At 37.7% G+C, this 17,908-nt stretch overlaps 1 protein-coding gene across 2 annotated transcripts in view; it reads right to left on the bottom strand.

Moving 5' to 3' along the window:
- Positions 1–5,065: 5,065 nt before the first annotated feature.
- Positions 5,066–17,908, bottom strand: part of LOC145981332 (uncharacterized) — a 276,520-nt gene continuing 263,677 nt past the window's right edge. For both annotated transcript variants that reach the window (XM_083114541.1, XM_083114542.1), the window contains one exon: positions 5,066–7,011. In XM_083114541.1, the coding sequence (XP_082970667.1) occupies positions 6,821–7,011 (191 nt within the window). In that variant the 3' untranslated portion in view covers positions 5,066–6,820. The remainder of the gene's footprint in view (positions 7,012–17,908) is intronic.

The raw sequence follows: 17,908 nt of genomic DNA, 5'->3' as shown, positions 1-17,908 counted from the left end.
GAGTTGCCAGAAGCAATGAAGTTAACGTAAGAAAGAAAATTACCAACCGTTGAAAAAAATCATTCTGTATTCCATAATCTTATTCACTTATGACATATGAGTAGAGCAATAAATAACGCAATTTCCAATGAGGGAAGAACATGTCGGTAACTGAAAATGTACAGACTCTTACTTGGTTTTTGTTATTTACCGTCGCTTTCTGCTACTTTTCGGTAATCACGACGATGAGGATGAGTGATGATATAATGAAATTGATGGAGGGGCACTCACAAAGAACACACATACCCATGCCGGGATTCGAACCCAGAAGCCCTGGCTTTGTAATGCGGTATGCTAGCCACGGAAGTCGGCTATAGATTCTTGTTACACGCAAAATTATCGTATATATACGTTGTATTTTTTCTGAGTTTAGTGGAAAGTACATTTGGATTACAATGATGTGGAGTACATCATGTAGATTTAAATACATGTTTTGATTAGCACGTTTGAAAAGAACCTTGATAATGTGACAAAGTTGTCCAATTTCTTTTCAAGGCGGACGTTAAATAAATTAGAAACTCGTCATCTAAACACACCAACAGCCGCTACAGGAACCTGTGAACTACGCATTTCTTAAAATTTGGCAAAATTGTCTGGCAACCCCGAAGCAATAAAACGACTCTTCGTTTTCCATGGAAAAGTGAAGTGAAGCATTTTCGGTAGTTGTGCATTTGTCGCGATGAACAGTGTGGAGAAATTGTTGGTGCGAAGTTTTTCTACCAGAAGTCTGAGAAGTCTAGATGAAAAAATAAACATAAAAACCTAGGCCGAATTTGAATCTAGAACAAGTGTCAAACAAGGAAGGTCGTGAGTTCACTCGCAAATTTCGAGTTGAAGGACAGGAGGATGAATTTCAGTTACAAGCATGTCTGAAGATTTCTGGTAAGTTTGAAGTTTTTACTATAGAGTTTCTGGCAGTGGCGAAGCGTGGTGTCGCTGGAAGGGTAGGCTCAGGCGTGTGAGTTCGTGTTGTTATGGGTGGGACTTTTTTAAAATATAAAAAAATTATAACCTTTAAAATTAAATGTAACAACTTATTCTTGGATCTATCAACGTACCTGAATAGTAATTCTTGATGTGTGCCAACTCGTATTTCTTGAATTTATTGTAAATTGGTGCTTTAGATGTTATTCGAGTGGCAGTCCTCAAATGTTCCGATGCCCCGCGTTTCTTTCTATGCCCGGTAATAGATTTTGCTTGTTTTAGTAGCATTCCAGGGTAATACAAGTCATTATTCCCCTTGTTCACTTCATGCTTACAACAATGAAATCCGACCCCCGTGGCGGAGTGGTTAGCACATCGCGCTACGACGCCAGGGGTCCTGGGTTCGAATCTCGGCCTGCGCATGGGTATTTCTGGTCAATTTCATCATATCAACACTCTTCCCCATCTTCGCAAATTAGCCAAAAGTGGCAAGAAAGCGAAGTAAAAAAATCAATCACAGAAGAATAAAAAAATAAATGAGCCTAAAGAAAAACAAGATAAAATATAACAAAAAAAACAACAACAACGCGACAGGAGTAAATCGAGAAACTAACGAAAACGCAGAACACTGGGATAGAAACATTTTTTTCGCCCTCGGAACAAGTTGTCTTTGCCTCTACTCTCACCTTCCCTTCTCCTCGTTGGACACCCCGCGCTGGACAAGAAACAGGTGTGAGGCCGAGTTTGTACCATGTGTCCAACGTTACCAACCTCCCAATCAGGAAAAGTGTGCTGATTGAACTCTTAAATTTCGCTAAATGCAACTAAATTGTGCTCGGATGACTTAGGTCTTAAGTTCATTTTATGCATCTATTTTGGGGGATGTTGTGACGTGAACATGCGTTTTTGATTAGTTAAACAATATTGGTAATTTCCTCCATTAAATTAGTTACAATGGTTTAACCAATAAAATTGGTTCAATATAACGCTTGAAAAAGTTTCAGAAAATTCGACGACTACAAAAGGCGGCGGCTTGTTTTATCTGTGACCCCAACTTTCTACCAATTTCCTTCAATAAAATGTTCCTCGTGAGCTAAGTAAGGAAAGATAAAGAAAAGATGAAAAGAAGACGGTGGACCAGATGTTGCTGAATCGGCATGCTATATTTTGTTTGAAACAAATAAGATTTGCGATTTTATTTAAATTTATTTTTTCAAAATATCGTTACATATCCCTCGTTTTCATATTCGAGTTACGTTTAGCTAGGTAACCTGGCAGGAAATATAAGGAATGTGTTAACTTCAGCGCCAGCTCAGCGAAAAGCATTCGCCAGTATTTGCAGAGGAAAATGGGATGCGAGAAAAGGGGAGGAGTTTAGATCAGGGTGGATGCAAATTCCATCTTGCTCGGGACAGTTGGTCTTGGGGTTTGGAAAGGAAGAGAACAACGCAGTTGTTCGGGAGTAAGAAAAGGGATTTTGAGTTTTGGAGAGAGTTTGATTTTGAAGGAGATTCAGGCTGGATTATGAACAGTGAACGTGAGTTTTAGGAACTTGTTTGGGAGTTAAGTGCTGAGAAGCTGAGAGACAATTTAAGAGACGAACTTCAGCAAGTGAGTGAAAGTTAATTTAGAAACTCTTTGATCCACGCTTCAAGAGTGAGACAGGTAATATGCTTTTCTAATGAAATCCTTGCCTTTGCAGTCTTTAGGTCATTATAACCCAATTACAAGAGAGTTGCCATTCTTTAAAGGGTTCTGTAAATTTAAGTTTATTTAGGTGCCTCCCGCAGTTAGCAGATGCAGCCAAGCGAGAGCTTACGGGCTACCGCTAACCCCCAATAGTAAGAATTACATTCATCTAAAGGGCTCCAGGTTCGATCCCCGAACCTTTCGATGTTCACACGCTTAGTAAAAGTGTCTCAATACGATATATTCCTCTGAATTCAATTTATCTGTCTCCCAGGGGATCATGTTTGTAGATGATGCTATATTTTACCATTATTCCAAACACAGGGTGCTAGGTGCCAAGGAAGTTCAAATTGTACTACGTTTAGCACAATTGAGGGGTCTAGTGAGAGAGGGAGCTATGCCACTTTGACAAGAAATGGAAATAAATTGAGTTTTCTAAAGCATTGCGTTGAGTCATAATTTGTATAACAAAGGGTAATTATTTTTTTCTGAACATATTGCTAGGTAAATTATTCAAAAGGAAAAATATGAATTTCAATATAGGTGAGAAAATCAATCTAGCACATCAAATACTTTGAACCATGCTTAAATACTTTTGCCTGAGTGTAAATCATGTTCACAGGGTTACATATGATCTACATAAAGACAACTTCATATGTCTTTTGGAGGATCTCCACTGTCCATTGTTTCTGTGGATTTTAGTTTTTGGAAAACACCATGAAAAACTGGAGGAATATAAGGCATTTTTGCCATGAGATCTTTTAACTTCAGGGCTGATATTAAATCTTGCACCGGTTACTGCAACACAACCTCTGCCACTCCTATTGCAGACACCATCAGTAAGTGGCATAGCTCCTTCTCTCACTCAAAATGCTGATGAGGACGTATTCAAGAACTCAGAAAATCTGCTGCAGAACAAGCGGGAGCTATGCCACATGGTTGTAGTTCACATGATAGATGACAGATGGTAGGAGAAGACTAAAAATGGCAAAAAATAAAATTTTCAAGATTTGTGGCATAGCTCCCTCTCTCACTAGACCCCTCAATTATGCTAGGGTTAGCATCAATGCGTCAGGCCGGACTCACTGTGTCCATTTCGGGCGAACGCGCCCCTGAAATTATGCTTTCCCGCATGAATCACATAGAATGTTATGGGACCTGCTGAGGCCCTCGGAGAAGTGGCTCGACATGCGACGATAGAGCCTCTGGCAGGGATGGAAATTTGTGGAAATTATCGTAAGGTTTAGAATTTTAGTTTTCTTGTATTAAGGATCGTTTAATGAAATTATAAGTAATAAAATAATCCGTAATGGCCAATTATATTAGGGTAGGCCCGGCCTCCGGGCCTCTTATGACCCTTCGCCACAGGTTTCTGGTAACGCAGATACCATCTTTCCAGTAAGATATTTATTTTGGTGCCCTATTTTACATATTAATTAGTCATGTTGGACAGGAAACTTTTTTTGTGTAACTATTTAACTAGAAATTTTCACGATCAATGCACGTAAATATTCGTCATTGCGCTTATCAAGTTGTGTAAACATTAATATCCCTTCTTCTGAATTTTCCCCTCTGTTAAACGACTAAATCTGTTAGAATTCTATTTCTTCCTCCATCTTCTTCGCATTACTGTTAAATAATTATTAATTTATTATAATATATGCAAACGTGTAAAACATGATATTCGGTAAACACGAACGTATCAATTTCTTATCACGTTGGCTGTTATACGAAATTCATAATTTAAACTCGCATTACTAGTAGAGAAAATTTGTGCCGGCCCCCGTGGCGGAGTGGTTAGCACATCGCGCTACGACGCCAGGGGTCCCGGGTTCGAATCCCGGCCTGGGCATGGATGTTTGTGAGTGTGCATTCATCAATTTCATCATATCACTCATCCCCATCTTCGCAAATTAGCCAACTGTGGCACAAGAGGCGAAGTAAAATAAAGCAAATCAATAGAGCAAATTTGTGAGATATCGCCCCTCCACTTTGGTTCACCACGAGCCGCCACTGCTACCGAGCAATGTCTTCTATGAAGACATAAAATTGAATCAAGTTCACGAGCATACCACAATCCACCAGACCTGCTCCGAACAGGTCTCTGGTTGGGTGCCATTATCATCATCAAGGCAGATTACTTTGCGAGCATTGTATGAAATTCACCCGGCAGCAACGTTTGCAAAGTACTTTCATAATTCACTGCAGCTTCGAACGAAACGGTTGTGGCATCAAATGTGTCAGGATCCAGCAGTAGCAAATGCACGCATAAATAACAAAACAAACTCGCTCTGAGTGCCACCAGTGACACCTAGTGAGGTCGGCGGAAGCTTACTTTAAAACGTTACAAAGTGCTGCTGTAATCATAGCAGTACATTTCATGCTACGCACAGCCTAAGCAGTGTCGCCAGTTCCAATGGGGGGGGGGGGGGCAGTGTTGCCACAAACTCAGATCAAAATTTCCCTTTGCAAGAGATCAATTTCCATTTTTCATTCAATTCTTTCCTCCATTTACATTTCAAGAAATATAATACGTAATAAGTAGTTGTAGTATTTTCTATGATCCATGTTCGTATGTGTGGAAAATGTTAAACAAAGTAATCACATACATATTTATAGCGATCCTCCGCGCTGTCGGGCTAGGTGTTCCATGTTCGAACCTTGGTCAGACATGATTGAGTCAATAATTCTGTATATTTACGTCCCTCTTCTGTCTCTCTTGGCTAATCGCGAAGATGAGGATGAGTGATGATATGATGAAACTTATGAAGATTGATTTGCTTGATTTTACTTCGCATTGTGCCACTTTTGGTTAATTTGCGAAGATGGGGATGAGTGATGAAATTGATGAATGGACACTCACAAACATCCATGTCCAGGCCAGGATTCGAACCCGGGACCCCTGGCGTCGTAGCGCGGCGTGATGTGTTTTTGTTTCATCACCCATTTCGTTAAGTTCACCGTTGATATTCATCGTGGCTTTAAAACTATAAATAAGAAGTAACAATTAAAATTATGAATATGAGTCTCGAAAGTAATATTGAGTATGATATCTTCAAACTCCCCTCAAATTTTGGTTATTTTTTAAAATGCTGCTAAAATTTCCCTCCAAAAGGGAAATTTCGTTTCGTATGGCAACACTGTGCGAAGCATGGAGGAAGCCGTCAAGTAACATACATTTTTCCACGTCACGTTTGGCGCCGTACATACAGATTTACTGTTGCGCGTTATTGTCACAGAATTAGTATTTGTGAAGCTCGGCAGGACATTACTAAAATGAATCTTTCTCCTAATTTAGTAGTTTCGTCATTTCACAGCTTACAAGGACGTGACACATGAAGCGAAGCAGAAGTCAACGACCACCATCGTGTGTGTTGATATAAAATTTCCTTGAAAAAACACTATTTATGAACACTTCTCTAGATTTCTATGGAAAACAACTGTGAGATTACCGCATTTAGATGAACGATTCTCTAGCCATTTTTGGATTGGCGTCACGGCCTGGAAAATATTTTCAGCTCGCGTTTGGCAAGTGTCGTTTATCAGAAAGATGATGTATTGTAATTTCCATAAGAACTCCCACAATCTCTGGACAATTGCCTTTCTGTAACTTGAAACGGTACGAACTTATACAAGAAAGAACTCTTGAATATTATACTGAAGTAGATAAAAGCTTCATACAATAAAAGTACTATCACATGTTTTACTTGTTAATTGATCTTTTCTCTGTTAGCAAAATCACTAAAACAACTAGTTTTTTATATATATACTTTTTAAAAAATATTACTCAACTATGACTTACAAATATCTGTAAAAATTCTTATATACATAACAAAATGGTTCAAAAATTATTCACAAAAGCAACACTGTCGGTAGACATTAGTTTAGTTCTTTGCGTCCAGATGGCACTGCCAGTTACATTGGCACTTTGGAAATGTAGGCACGTTTTCGAAAAGCACAAAAGAAACGTATACACGGCTGGAGCTTCTAAGGCACACGCGCGGCATTGGAAATCACAAAATCTGAAGTCTCCACGTAAAATCTATTTTTGTTCGTTTCAATGAACCACACAACCTAATCCTATGGCACTAACAATGCAGCCTCTGAAGCCGAAGTCCAGCTCTGCCTTCCTCTCCCTGGGAAGAGGTGCATTCGACGGGGGCCACCGTCACTTACCCGGTTTCGGAAGGTGCCTCTTCATGTGCAAGGCGAGGTGGTCGGAACGGGCGAATGACCTCTCGCAGACCTTGCACTTGAACGGCTTTGCCCCCGTGTGTTTCCGGTAGTGGCGTGTTAGTTCGTCCGACCTCGCGAACCGCCATTCGCACTCCGGCCACTGACAGGTGTATGGCTTCTCGCCTGTGAAAGAGACAACAAATTAATCAGTATTATTTGTTAGAAATTAACAAAGTGTAATATACAAATTTACACTGCTTTGTGGTTTTTTCTAAGTAACTGTAGGAACGCTAGCTGGGAAAAATGTGGAAAGGCAGTCTGTTTTAGCAGGACAATGCTCCCACACACAAAGGCTGTTTCAGCGCATATATCACCCGCACTATTAGCCAGATCTTGCTACGCCTGCTTAACATTTTAAATATTTTACGAAAGGGCCAAATGTTTATATTATACATAGTATAATGATTAACAATAATTACTATAATGTCAGAAAAGTGCATTGAATTTAGGATTCAAAAATGGTGTTAATACTTCCTTATAGAAAATGCTTTTTTTAAATTTACTTGAGCCTAGGGTTTTAGGGTATACTCAGATTCGAAGGGGGCCTAATAGGGTTGTAGTTTGTGTATTTTGCTGATTCAATTAGGTTATTTACTAGGGGACAAACACTACCTATTTTAAGAAATTATTATCCTTATTATATATCTCCAATTTCTAATTGTTTTTGTCTTTACTTGTTTGGGTTGTTTTTCCTTACCATACTTTAATATTTAATTCTTGTTTAGGATTGCAATTCGGGGTGAATTGTGGAACAGCAGAAAAGTTTAATGGTTCTAGACAATTTCCTTTTTAGTCGGGCCGAGAACTTTTCAGCCACCCCTCATGTGCGCGCGCACGTTTGTGTATAAAAAGATACAGAGGAATGAAAACATAAAAGACATTTCCACTACAAATCGAACTCAAAGAGCTGAGAGGTTTAGAACTATTGTTTTCAATGTAATTTTTCAGGAATGAAGAATTCAGTGTTGCCTACTAAAAGGAAAGTTTACTTTTTTCAACCTCAACACGTACTGCTAATCTTCGTATGCAATCTCGTAGCAGGACTACGTAGTATTTTGTGGGGAAGTGTTATTATAATATAACGAATATCTGAAACGGTGATGAATACAGTAACATGTAATTTCAGATAAATCACACTGACAAATCAACTTTCATAAAAAATCCATTTTGTTGTGCAAATATCAATAGTATAAAGATCAAATTTGAAACTATAAGTAAGCTTAATGAAAATTAGTTGTTTTTTCTAAATCTTTGGCCGATGCAGGTGATGCCACAACTTAATATTCAAATAAAATAAAATTATAATATCCTATAGGCTTTTGAAGTAAAGATGAGAGCGTTAATAATTGAAGCTAATCATTACTGTTGATTTTAATGACTTAATATTAAGCTAGATACAAGCTGTAAAAGATATGATGATTTACAAAATCCCATGTATTCCTTATGGAGAAGCAATTTCAAGTTAGCGCTAATCAAATGGAAGTTTTGACTTTTCCCACCACAAACAAAATCTTAACCTGCCTTCTTTCAGTTTTCTACGCCATCGCAAGTTTGATATTCCCAAGAGAATAACAAAAATACATAATACTCCCACAAGTTTTCTCCCCCCCCAACTCGGGGTGAGGTCGGTGGTGGAGGGGCGATTTTAGGTCTTTCAAGAACCTAGTGTCTGGTTGGACACTGAAACTGTTCCTCGTGGCCTTAAACTGAATATAATCACGAGCTGGTTTTATTATTATTACTAATATACTGACTGAGTGATTCTCCGTTTTTCCCCCATAGTTGCTTTACATATTTTTTTTTGGGTCCAACCCAGGACATATTGGCGATCAACTCGTTATTGCTGAATTATTTTTTTTTACAAAAATAAATTGAAATTACTTAAAATCCTTAATATTTTATTGGAACATTAAACTATAAATTGTACAAGAAAAAATATTAACATTATTTTCTAAAATATCTTATGTTTGTTGAAGCAGTAGCATTAATAGCACTCCTACGTTTAACTGCTTTCACGTGGTCTTCAATATCACCTCTTCCTTTATGCGCAAGAGAAAATACTCCATTACAGAGTGTACATTGCACACGTTCACTGTCACTGTCGTTACACAGTTTCAAGAATTTGTATTCCTGCTGCAGGTTAACGTTAAATACACACTTTCATTTGCCCATTGCCAAATGCAAAGGTCTTGTAAATAGTTATAATTAGAGTGCGGATTTTGCATATTTTATTCGGGTCCTCTAATTAATATGCAACCGGGTTCTAAAGTTGTTTCAGAGCATTCCGAACCAAAGTAGGGGGGTTTTAAAGTGCATATAAATGCATATTTAAGGTGTTCATGCATATTTACTGCGTATGAGCATATAAATGCATATTACGTGAAAAAATCATTAAATTGATAGTTTTTTAAAATATATTTGTTTACTTGGTTAATGTTTCGTCTGTGGAGTGTTTCTGAGAGTAAAATTTTCAAGCACAGGTGTTCGAAAACCTATGTTTATGCGCTGCAGGGCAGACGGTCCCCCCTCCCTCGCGCATACCTGGCAATCACACAGAGAAGACGTACATCCCCTCCCCCGGCCTTCTTCCTTGGCCTATATAAGGCAACAGAGATTTTTGCTCGTAAACAGTCTGTACTCCGTTGAATTAGTGTAGTTTGCATTGTGTGAAGATGCCGAAGGAAAAATCATCGAAGATTGTTTTACTGAAACAGTGGATTATAGGAGAGCTTTCGTAAATGCACACTTTGCATCCCTCCCTTCGATTGTGACGCAACTGGACACAGATGGAATGTCTTTGTGTTCTGCTCTCACTCTTTGAGAAAATGTCAAGAAAGAAATTGTATCCATTCCAACATCAGAGGGGATAATTATTGCAGAAAAGGCAGATAAAGTGACTTCCAAGAACCCAGGTTTGAATTTTTTGTGCAAAGTGAAAGCTGTGCTACAAGAAAAACTAAATATGCTGACCAAGGCAGTAATATATTTTATTAAAAACATAAACTAAACGTAACGTAAGGTTGAAACGTTACGTTTAGTTTATGTTTTTAATAAAATATATTACTGCCTTGGTCAGCATATTTAGGTTTTCATATCATAGAAACAAGGCTTAATGTCGTTATAACTGTGCTAGAAGGTGAATCAACAGAACTATTACAAGATCTCACGCCAGAGGACATAGCTGCATTGAAATATTGTCCAGTGACAAGTTGTAGTGTGGAGCGCACCTTTTCTTCATACAGGGATATACTAACTGATAAACGAAAAAAAAATCACTCTAACCAATTTAGAGAGATATGTTGTAGTGCACTGCAATTTACATAAATTCAAAACTACTTAACGATTTTCGTTATATTGTGTTTAACAACTGGAAATAGTAAATTCAATTTAATACAAGATTTTGCAACCTTACTTGACATGGAAGCTGTTGTTACTTCGTCTTTACCTTCAATGGTCACTATGTGTCTGTAGTACTTTAAAAATAAATGTATTTCGAGGAATTTTTTGTGCCTATATTTTTTTTCTAGTGCATAATTTGCATATTTGAGTGCATATTTTACTTGTTTTTAGTGCATAGATGCATGCATATTTTCCACTTTTTTAGTGCATATTGATCCGCACTCTAGTTATAATTAACAAAAACGTGTAGACGAGTTACTTACACCACCAAGACGCTCACGGAAGCACGGAAACGTAACCGTTCGGAAGTCGATTTCTCGAAGAAAGAAAAGAATCGATCCTTATAATCGATCGATCCTTGCCGGTCATAAATTCTGGTCGTCAATATTCAATACCGGTAGCTATTTTTACGTTCAGATTCTCAAATCCCCGGACATTTTGCAATCCCGGACATCCCCCCCGGACAGCACAAAAAAAAACAGGACTGTCCGGGCTAATCCCGGACGTATGGTAAGCATAGCTATACCCTGTCCCGGCAATTTCTGCAGCAAGAGATTAGAAACAAGTCCCTGCGCAAGTAGTGACACGAGATGGCTCCACCAATGAACAAGTGTACTACTTCACTCTGTTCACTCGATCCCCGCCTTCTCTGCCGCTATGCTCCACATATACCCGAGACAGGGTATAGGGCTGAGCGATATTTCGGTACACCAGTATAGAGACGATGTCCAAAAACTCCGACCTCGACATGATTTCGATACTGGATATATCGAATCGATATTGATCTTCTCCAGGAAAGAAATCTGCCCCAAAAGGAGCGCAGGGTTGCCAATTTGGTGCTTTTTATACCAGATCTGGTGTTTTGAGACGTGGGACTGGTGCCAACTTTTTAATATTTGCGCAAAGGCGCAATTCTGTTGTTTAATTTATTTTATTATTTTGTAGATTTTCTCGTGTAAATTCTGGTGTGAAAAAAATCTCATAGTTTTATTCAATTTGTAATGAGTTATAGCTTCACTGGGGAATTAAATATGTAGCCTACATTAATGCAATGTAATTAATTTGTAACTACGCATTTCAAATACACTGGAATATTACCATTCCACAATGACAACGATATACACTTAATATTACTTTTATTGAATTAGGTCTTCACTTCCCCTCCCCCCTCGCAATTCCACGTTACCACGGGAAGTTCTGTCGAAACAATGCACAAGTTTCGGAATTGATGAACAAACTGTTCACGGGCCAAGATTCTCATAAGGAAGACGTTTTCTTTGTCAGATGATGATGAAGTTCTATAAACGAAAATATACTATTTTATGCTATAGTTCACTTTTTAATAACGTAGCTATTTCTGGTGATTTTTAAACTGAAATCTAGCACGTTTCTCCGCTGGCACTTGGCAACACTGAGAGGTCCGATGAGACGGACTCAAGAGGCCTCAGACTCCGCAAACAATCTCTGCCGCTTTTTTTGGAGAGCAGCAAAACACTCGCATTCTCTTCCCTAGCTGGGAAGGGGCAAATGCAAGCGTGCAATAATTAGGCGGGAGCATATCGAACGTGCAGGGAAAAACAGGCCATTGTGTTGCAAGGAGAGCGAACTCAACTGCAAGTTCAGAGGTCGGACGGGAACAATACCAGCCGCGGTGACCCGGGGGAAATAAAGGCAACCACAGAACAAAGTTACGTTTAATTGTCCGTGGCGATGTGTACAGCTGGGATTCGACAGGGCCTCTGTGACTTCAGCCACCGGGATTAGAGGCCTCGACTAGCACACGGCGAATGGGACACTCACATTATATTATTTTGTCTACAATTGTGAACGTGTATTTTTAAAGAACGGATTGGACTAGAAACTAGAGATGGCCACCACTTTTTTTTTTTTTTTTCGAAAAAATCAAAATCGAAAAATGGAAGTACGAAAAAAATTTCGAAAAATGTTTCTTTTTTCGAAATACGAAAATAGATTTTTTTTCGGAAGACGAAAAACAAAAAATTTCATTTTCAAAAATCGAAAAACATTTTTTTCGAAAAAGGCCATTCCTAGAGGAGAAGGTCTAAATATGGGCGACGGTTTAAATATGGGTTTTGGAGTTATCAGCGCTCCCGGGTGCTGCAGCCTGGCAGAGGCTATTGGAACTGGTTATCTGTCAAGGACAAAGGTTGCGGCGCCAATACGCAAGAGGGAGTGGTGGTTAGTTTCGGCCTTGGACGCTCTTATAGAATTGCGACCTCCGAACACATTTTCTGAATTCTCGTCTGCTTTGTGTAGGTTATGATATTAGCAGTACATGAAACAAATGTGGGCTTATATAATGCCATGATTTGTTTGTGAAATATGTACCACAGAGAGCGAAAATAAATTTAAGAATAAAAATAGCGTGATGGTCTAAATATGGGCTATGACATGATGTCTAATGTTGAGATCACATTTTCAACAAATATTTGGATGTTTTGATTAACTTCGATTTTTCCCATTCCGCGTGATTTTCAAAACAACAGATTATTCATAAATATGAATTTTACAATGTTTTACCGATAAATGACTTCTTTTTTAAAAAAATTGATTGCTTTTTGTGATATTTCCACTAGTAGCCATATTTAGACCACAATTTTGAAATACACCATGTTACCATTTTTTGGAAATTGCTTTTTTTTAAGAAAATGGAAACCTTCCATACTTTAGCATGCTACTACATTTAAGTATATATTTCATAGATATGCATTTTAAAGGCAGGTGCTTGATATATTAATTTTTTTCTTCCGAAAATGCCATACAAAGGGGTGCACATATTTAGACCTTTTCCTCTACTAGAAACATCTAGGAAATCCTGTTTGATTTGCTTTAATTACTTCGCTTTTTGTATCACTTTTAACTAATTTGCGAAGATGGGGATGAGTGATGATATGATGAAATTGATGAATGGACACTCACAAACATCCATGCCCAGACCAAGATTTGAACCCCGGACCCCTTGCGTTGTAGCGCGATGTGCTAACCACTCCGCCACGGGGGACCGGCCGGAAATCCTGTTATAACAAGCAACTAGAACATTTTCGAACACTAGAATAAAGTGTAGATGGCGACCTTAAAAACACCATTAAAAATAAATATATGCACTGTTTGGAGGCCCGTACCCATGGTTGAGCGGGGGTGCAAGGGGGCAAGCCCCACCTCGAACTATGAAATATTTTAATGTGAACCTTAAAAAAACTTAGGAAAACAATATTGACATTTTTTTAGATTTTGCAAGAATTTCGGTTTTGTCATTGCATTAAATAAGTGTTTCTCGAGAGAGGCAGGCTCCTGAAGTCTCATTCAATCATTTTAGTTTCACAAACCATTGATGCAAGACTACCAGTACGCATCGTTTAATATAAAAGTAAAACTTCCTCTAAGCCACAGGAAAATTTGGTGGGAAGCCACGTGAAAGTTTCGGAGGGGCCAGTAGCCCCCCGTGCCGTCTCTCTGCATCTCTCCTCATAGGTGTGTGCAGAGTCTCTGATTAAGGGAGGTCAAAAGCTCTGTTGAAAGTTTTGTCGGGAAGGAAAAACCTCATTTCATCTCACTGTTTTATTGTGTTGATTGGGTATGGAACAGGGGCGTAATATACGTACGTACGCAAACAAACACACACACACACACACACACACACTTTATATATATATATATATATATATATATATATATATATATATATATATATATATGTGTGTGTGTGTGTGTGTGTGTGTGTGTGTGTGTGTGTTTGAGTTGGTTGGTGTTTTAAGTCCACTTTATGCACAGTAAGGCTAATCGGGACTGGACCTACAGTTTAAAGTGGGATCCGAACCACTTGTGCCTTCACCGGGTATCGAACCCGGGACCCCTTGATCACAAGGCAATGACGCTACCACTGCGCCATGGGGGAGGCCCATATATATATTACACACACACCAGGAGCGTATATTTCAGGCTAGTTAGGCTATCTGCGAAGCCTGAAGCCTAGAAAGTAAAATACTGAAGAAAAATCTATTAAAAACTGTGAATATAACAAAATAAGATAATGGCGATTCTGAAGTTGGCAACCTGAATTTTTAGGAGTTGGCAACCTGAATTCTTAGAAGTTGGCAACCTAAATTCTTACGAGTTGCCATCCTAAATTCTTAGTAGTAGGCAACCTAAATTCTTAGGAGTTGGCAACCTAAATACTTAGAAGTTGGCATCCTAAATACTTAGGAGTTGGCAAACCTAAATACTTAGGAGTTGGCAAACCTAAATTCTTATGAGTTGGCAACCTAAGATTCTTATGAGTTGGCAACCTAAGATTCTTAGGAGTTGGCAACCTAAGATTCTTAGGAGTTAACTTACTAACTAACTCCCTAGCCTTCTTAAACCCGAAGGTTCATGGCTGCAGCAACACAGGCCTTCCATCTTTCCCTATCTTGAGCAAGTTCTATATACTCTTTTCCATCCCTACCGATTTCCCTTAGGTCCATCTCGACGTTGTCCCTCCATCTTCGTCTTGGCCTTCCTACAGGTCTCTTACCATCAGGTTTCCCAACAAGAATCCTGTAAACTCCTCTTTCCTCTCCCATTCGTGCCACATGGCCTGCCCACCTAAGTCTTCTTGATTTAATTATTCTGATAATATCTGGACGTGAATACAAATAATGTAGTTCTAAATTATGTAACCTTCTCCACTCACCTGTCTCCTCATCCCTTTTAGGTCCAAAGATTTTCCTAAGGATCTTATTTTCAAATACTCTCAATTTATGTTCCTCTTTCAATGTAAGGGACGAAGTTTCACACCCATATAATACTACAGGCAAAATTACTGTCTTGTATATTTTAACTTTTAGTTTCTTAGATATTAAACGAGAAGACAAATGTTTATGAAGAGAGAAGTAACATGCATTTCCTGAATTAAGCCTACTTTTTATTTCCTCTTTAATATAATTTTCATTTGTTAATATTACTCCTAAGTATTTTAATTTGGAAACTGGTTCAAACGAGTTGTTATCAATAATTAGATTTTGATTATTACCTAACACTTGGTTCCGGCCTGTAAGCATATATTTAGTTTTCTCCATGTTAACTTCCAAACCTATCTCTTTAGCAGTTTTGAAAAATATTTTAGCATTATTCTTAATTGTATTCACATCATCCCCCAGTAAGTCTACATCATCTGCATATGCTAACAACTGAGTCACACCATTTAATTTTAATCCTTCTTTAGTTTCTTTTACCTTCCGAACAGCATATTCTAAGGCAAAATTAAAGAGCAATGGAGATAATGCATCTCCTTGTTTTAACCCATCATGAATTGTAAATTTGTCAGACATATTAATACCCACACGAATTTTACTTTCTGTTTCACTGGTGCATATTTTTATCATACTAACAAGCTTCTTAGGTATTCCAAACTCTACTAATATATTATACAATTTCTCTCTTTTGACCGAATCATATGCTTTTTTGAAATCAATGAATAGCTGATGGACATTTTGATTATATTCCCACTTTTTTTCAAGTGTCTGTCTGATGTGAAAATTTTGATCTGTAGTTGATCTGTTACGTTTAAATCCACATTGATAATTACCTATAATTTCATTAGCATATGGGGTTAGTCTTGTTAAAAGAATGTTAGATAATATTTTGTATGTTGTTGAGAGTAGAGAAATTCCACGGTAATTATTTCAGTTCATTTTATCACCTTTTTTAAACACAGGAACAATTATGGATTCTTTCCACTGTTGAGGGATTTCTTCTTTATTCCATATTAAACAAATTAATTTATGAATTTGACATATTAATGAATTTCCACCATATTTAATTAACTCAGCTGGTATTAAATCAATGCCAGGTGCTTTGTTATTCTTTAGCCTTTTAATAGCATCTTTAACTTCAGTCAAGTTAGGTTCTGGAACTAAAGGTTCTGCTGTGTGGACTTCATTTACTTCTGATTTATCTCCTACATGGACATTTAAAAGGTCATTAAAGTAGTTCTTCCATCTATTTAGAATATCGCTTGGGTCAGCTAGAAAATCACCGTCTTTATCTTTTATCAAGTTTACTTTAGGTTGCCACCCCTTTCTAAACTCATTTACACCTTTATATAGATCTCTGATATTTTTATTCTTGCTGTTTGTTTCAATTTCGTTCATTTTGCTTTTCAAGTAATCTCTTTTTTTACTTCTAAACGTGCGGTTAACTTCTCGCTTTATTCTATTATAATTGTTTAGATTTGTATCATCAGAGTTATTTAACCACCTAAGTCTAGCCTGATTTCTTATTTCTATTAGATTATGACATTCATTATCAAACCATGGCTTACTTTTTCTCGGTTTATGGTATCCTATACTTTCTTTAGCTGCTGATTCTATTGCATTACGTATGTGCTCCCAATTCTTATTTACGTCTGTTTCATTTATATTTTCATCATCATTTAAATCTTGCAAAACATCAAATCTATTGGACAGTTTAATTTGGTAATCTTTCTTAATTCTTTCATCAGTAAACTTTCCTGTATCAAATTTTAGAACTTTTAGATTTTGTTGCTTATGATTTATCACTGAGAGTCTTTCTCTTAATTTAGCAATTACTAAATAATGGTCACTGGCACAGTCGGCACCTCTATGTGTATGAACGTCAATTATACTAGTATGCCTTCTCTTATCAATGAGAATATGATCTATCTGATTATAAGTTTTACCATCTGAAGAAGACCAGGTATATTTATGGATATCTTTATGTTTAAAAGTGGTACTTTTCACAATTAAATTCTTTGAGGTTGCAAAAGTAATCAATCTTATACCATTATCATTACTTAATTCATGAAGACTTTCTTTACCAATCGTGGGTTTAAATGTCTCTTCTTTGCCAATCTGTGCATTACAATCACCTAACAGAATTTTCATATCATACTGAGAAAATTTATCAAAGACCTGTTCTAACTCTGTATAAAAATCATCTTTAGTATTATCATCTTTTTCTTCCGTTGGTGCATGTATGTTTATTAAAATAATTTTACACCACCTACCCTGTAAAACTGCATATGATATCCTATCATTAATAAATTCTACTGTTTTAAGAGCTGAGATAATTCTATTATTTATGAAAAAGCCTGTTCCTAAATTATGATTTCCAGTACCACCATAGGAAAAAGTATAATTTTTAGTTTTACAATTCCCTTCTCCTGGCCACCTAACTTCCTGGACAGCTACTACATCTAATTTATACTTAACTATCTCATTAACTGTACACTGAAATGCCCCAGGACGGTAAAGGCTCAGAACAGTCCAGGTGCCTAATTTAATATCCTTATTCCTATTGTAGATCTTATCCTTAGTCCAGGGACCTCCCAAAGTAGTCCCCACCCGGAGATCCGAACGGGGGACTATTTCTGAACCTGAATTCTTAAGAGTTGGCATCCTACATTCTTATGAGTTGGCAACCTGAATTCTTAGGAGTTGACAACCTGACTACCGTTGGGATGGCAACGTGGCTCCCTTGAAGACGTCAAGAATGTGCCTAGTCTTCTCCCTTCCTCCATAGCCTAGGACCAGGTGTCATAGTGAGCTAGTCCAGGTCTTAGAATCAGCATACGCCACTGATATACATACTATATATAACA

This window comes from Lepisma saccharinum, chromosome 29 (assembly GCF_977018435.1).
Source record: "Lepisma saccharinum chromosome 29, izLepSacc3.1, whole genome shotgun sequence".
NCBI lineage: Eukaryota > Metazoa > Arthropoda > Insecta > Zygentoma > Lepismatidae > Lepisma > Lepisma saccharinum.
Note: the sequence above shows the minus strand (reverse complement) of the source record. Positions and strands in the feature narration are given on the sequence as shown.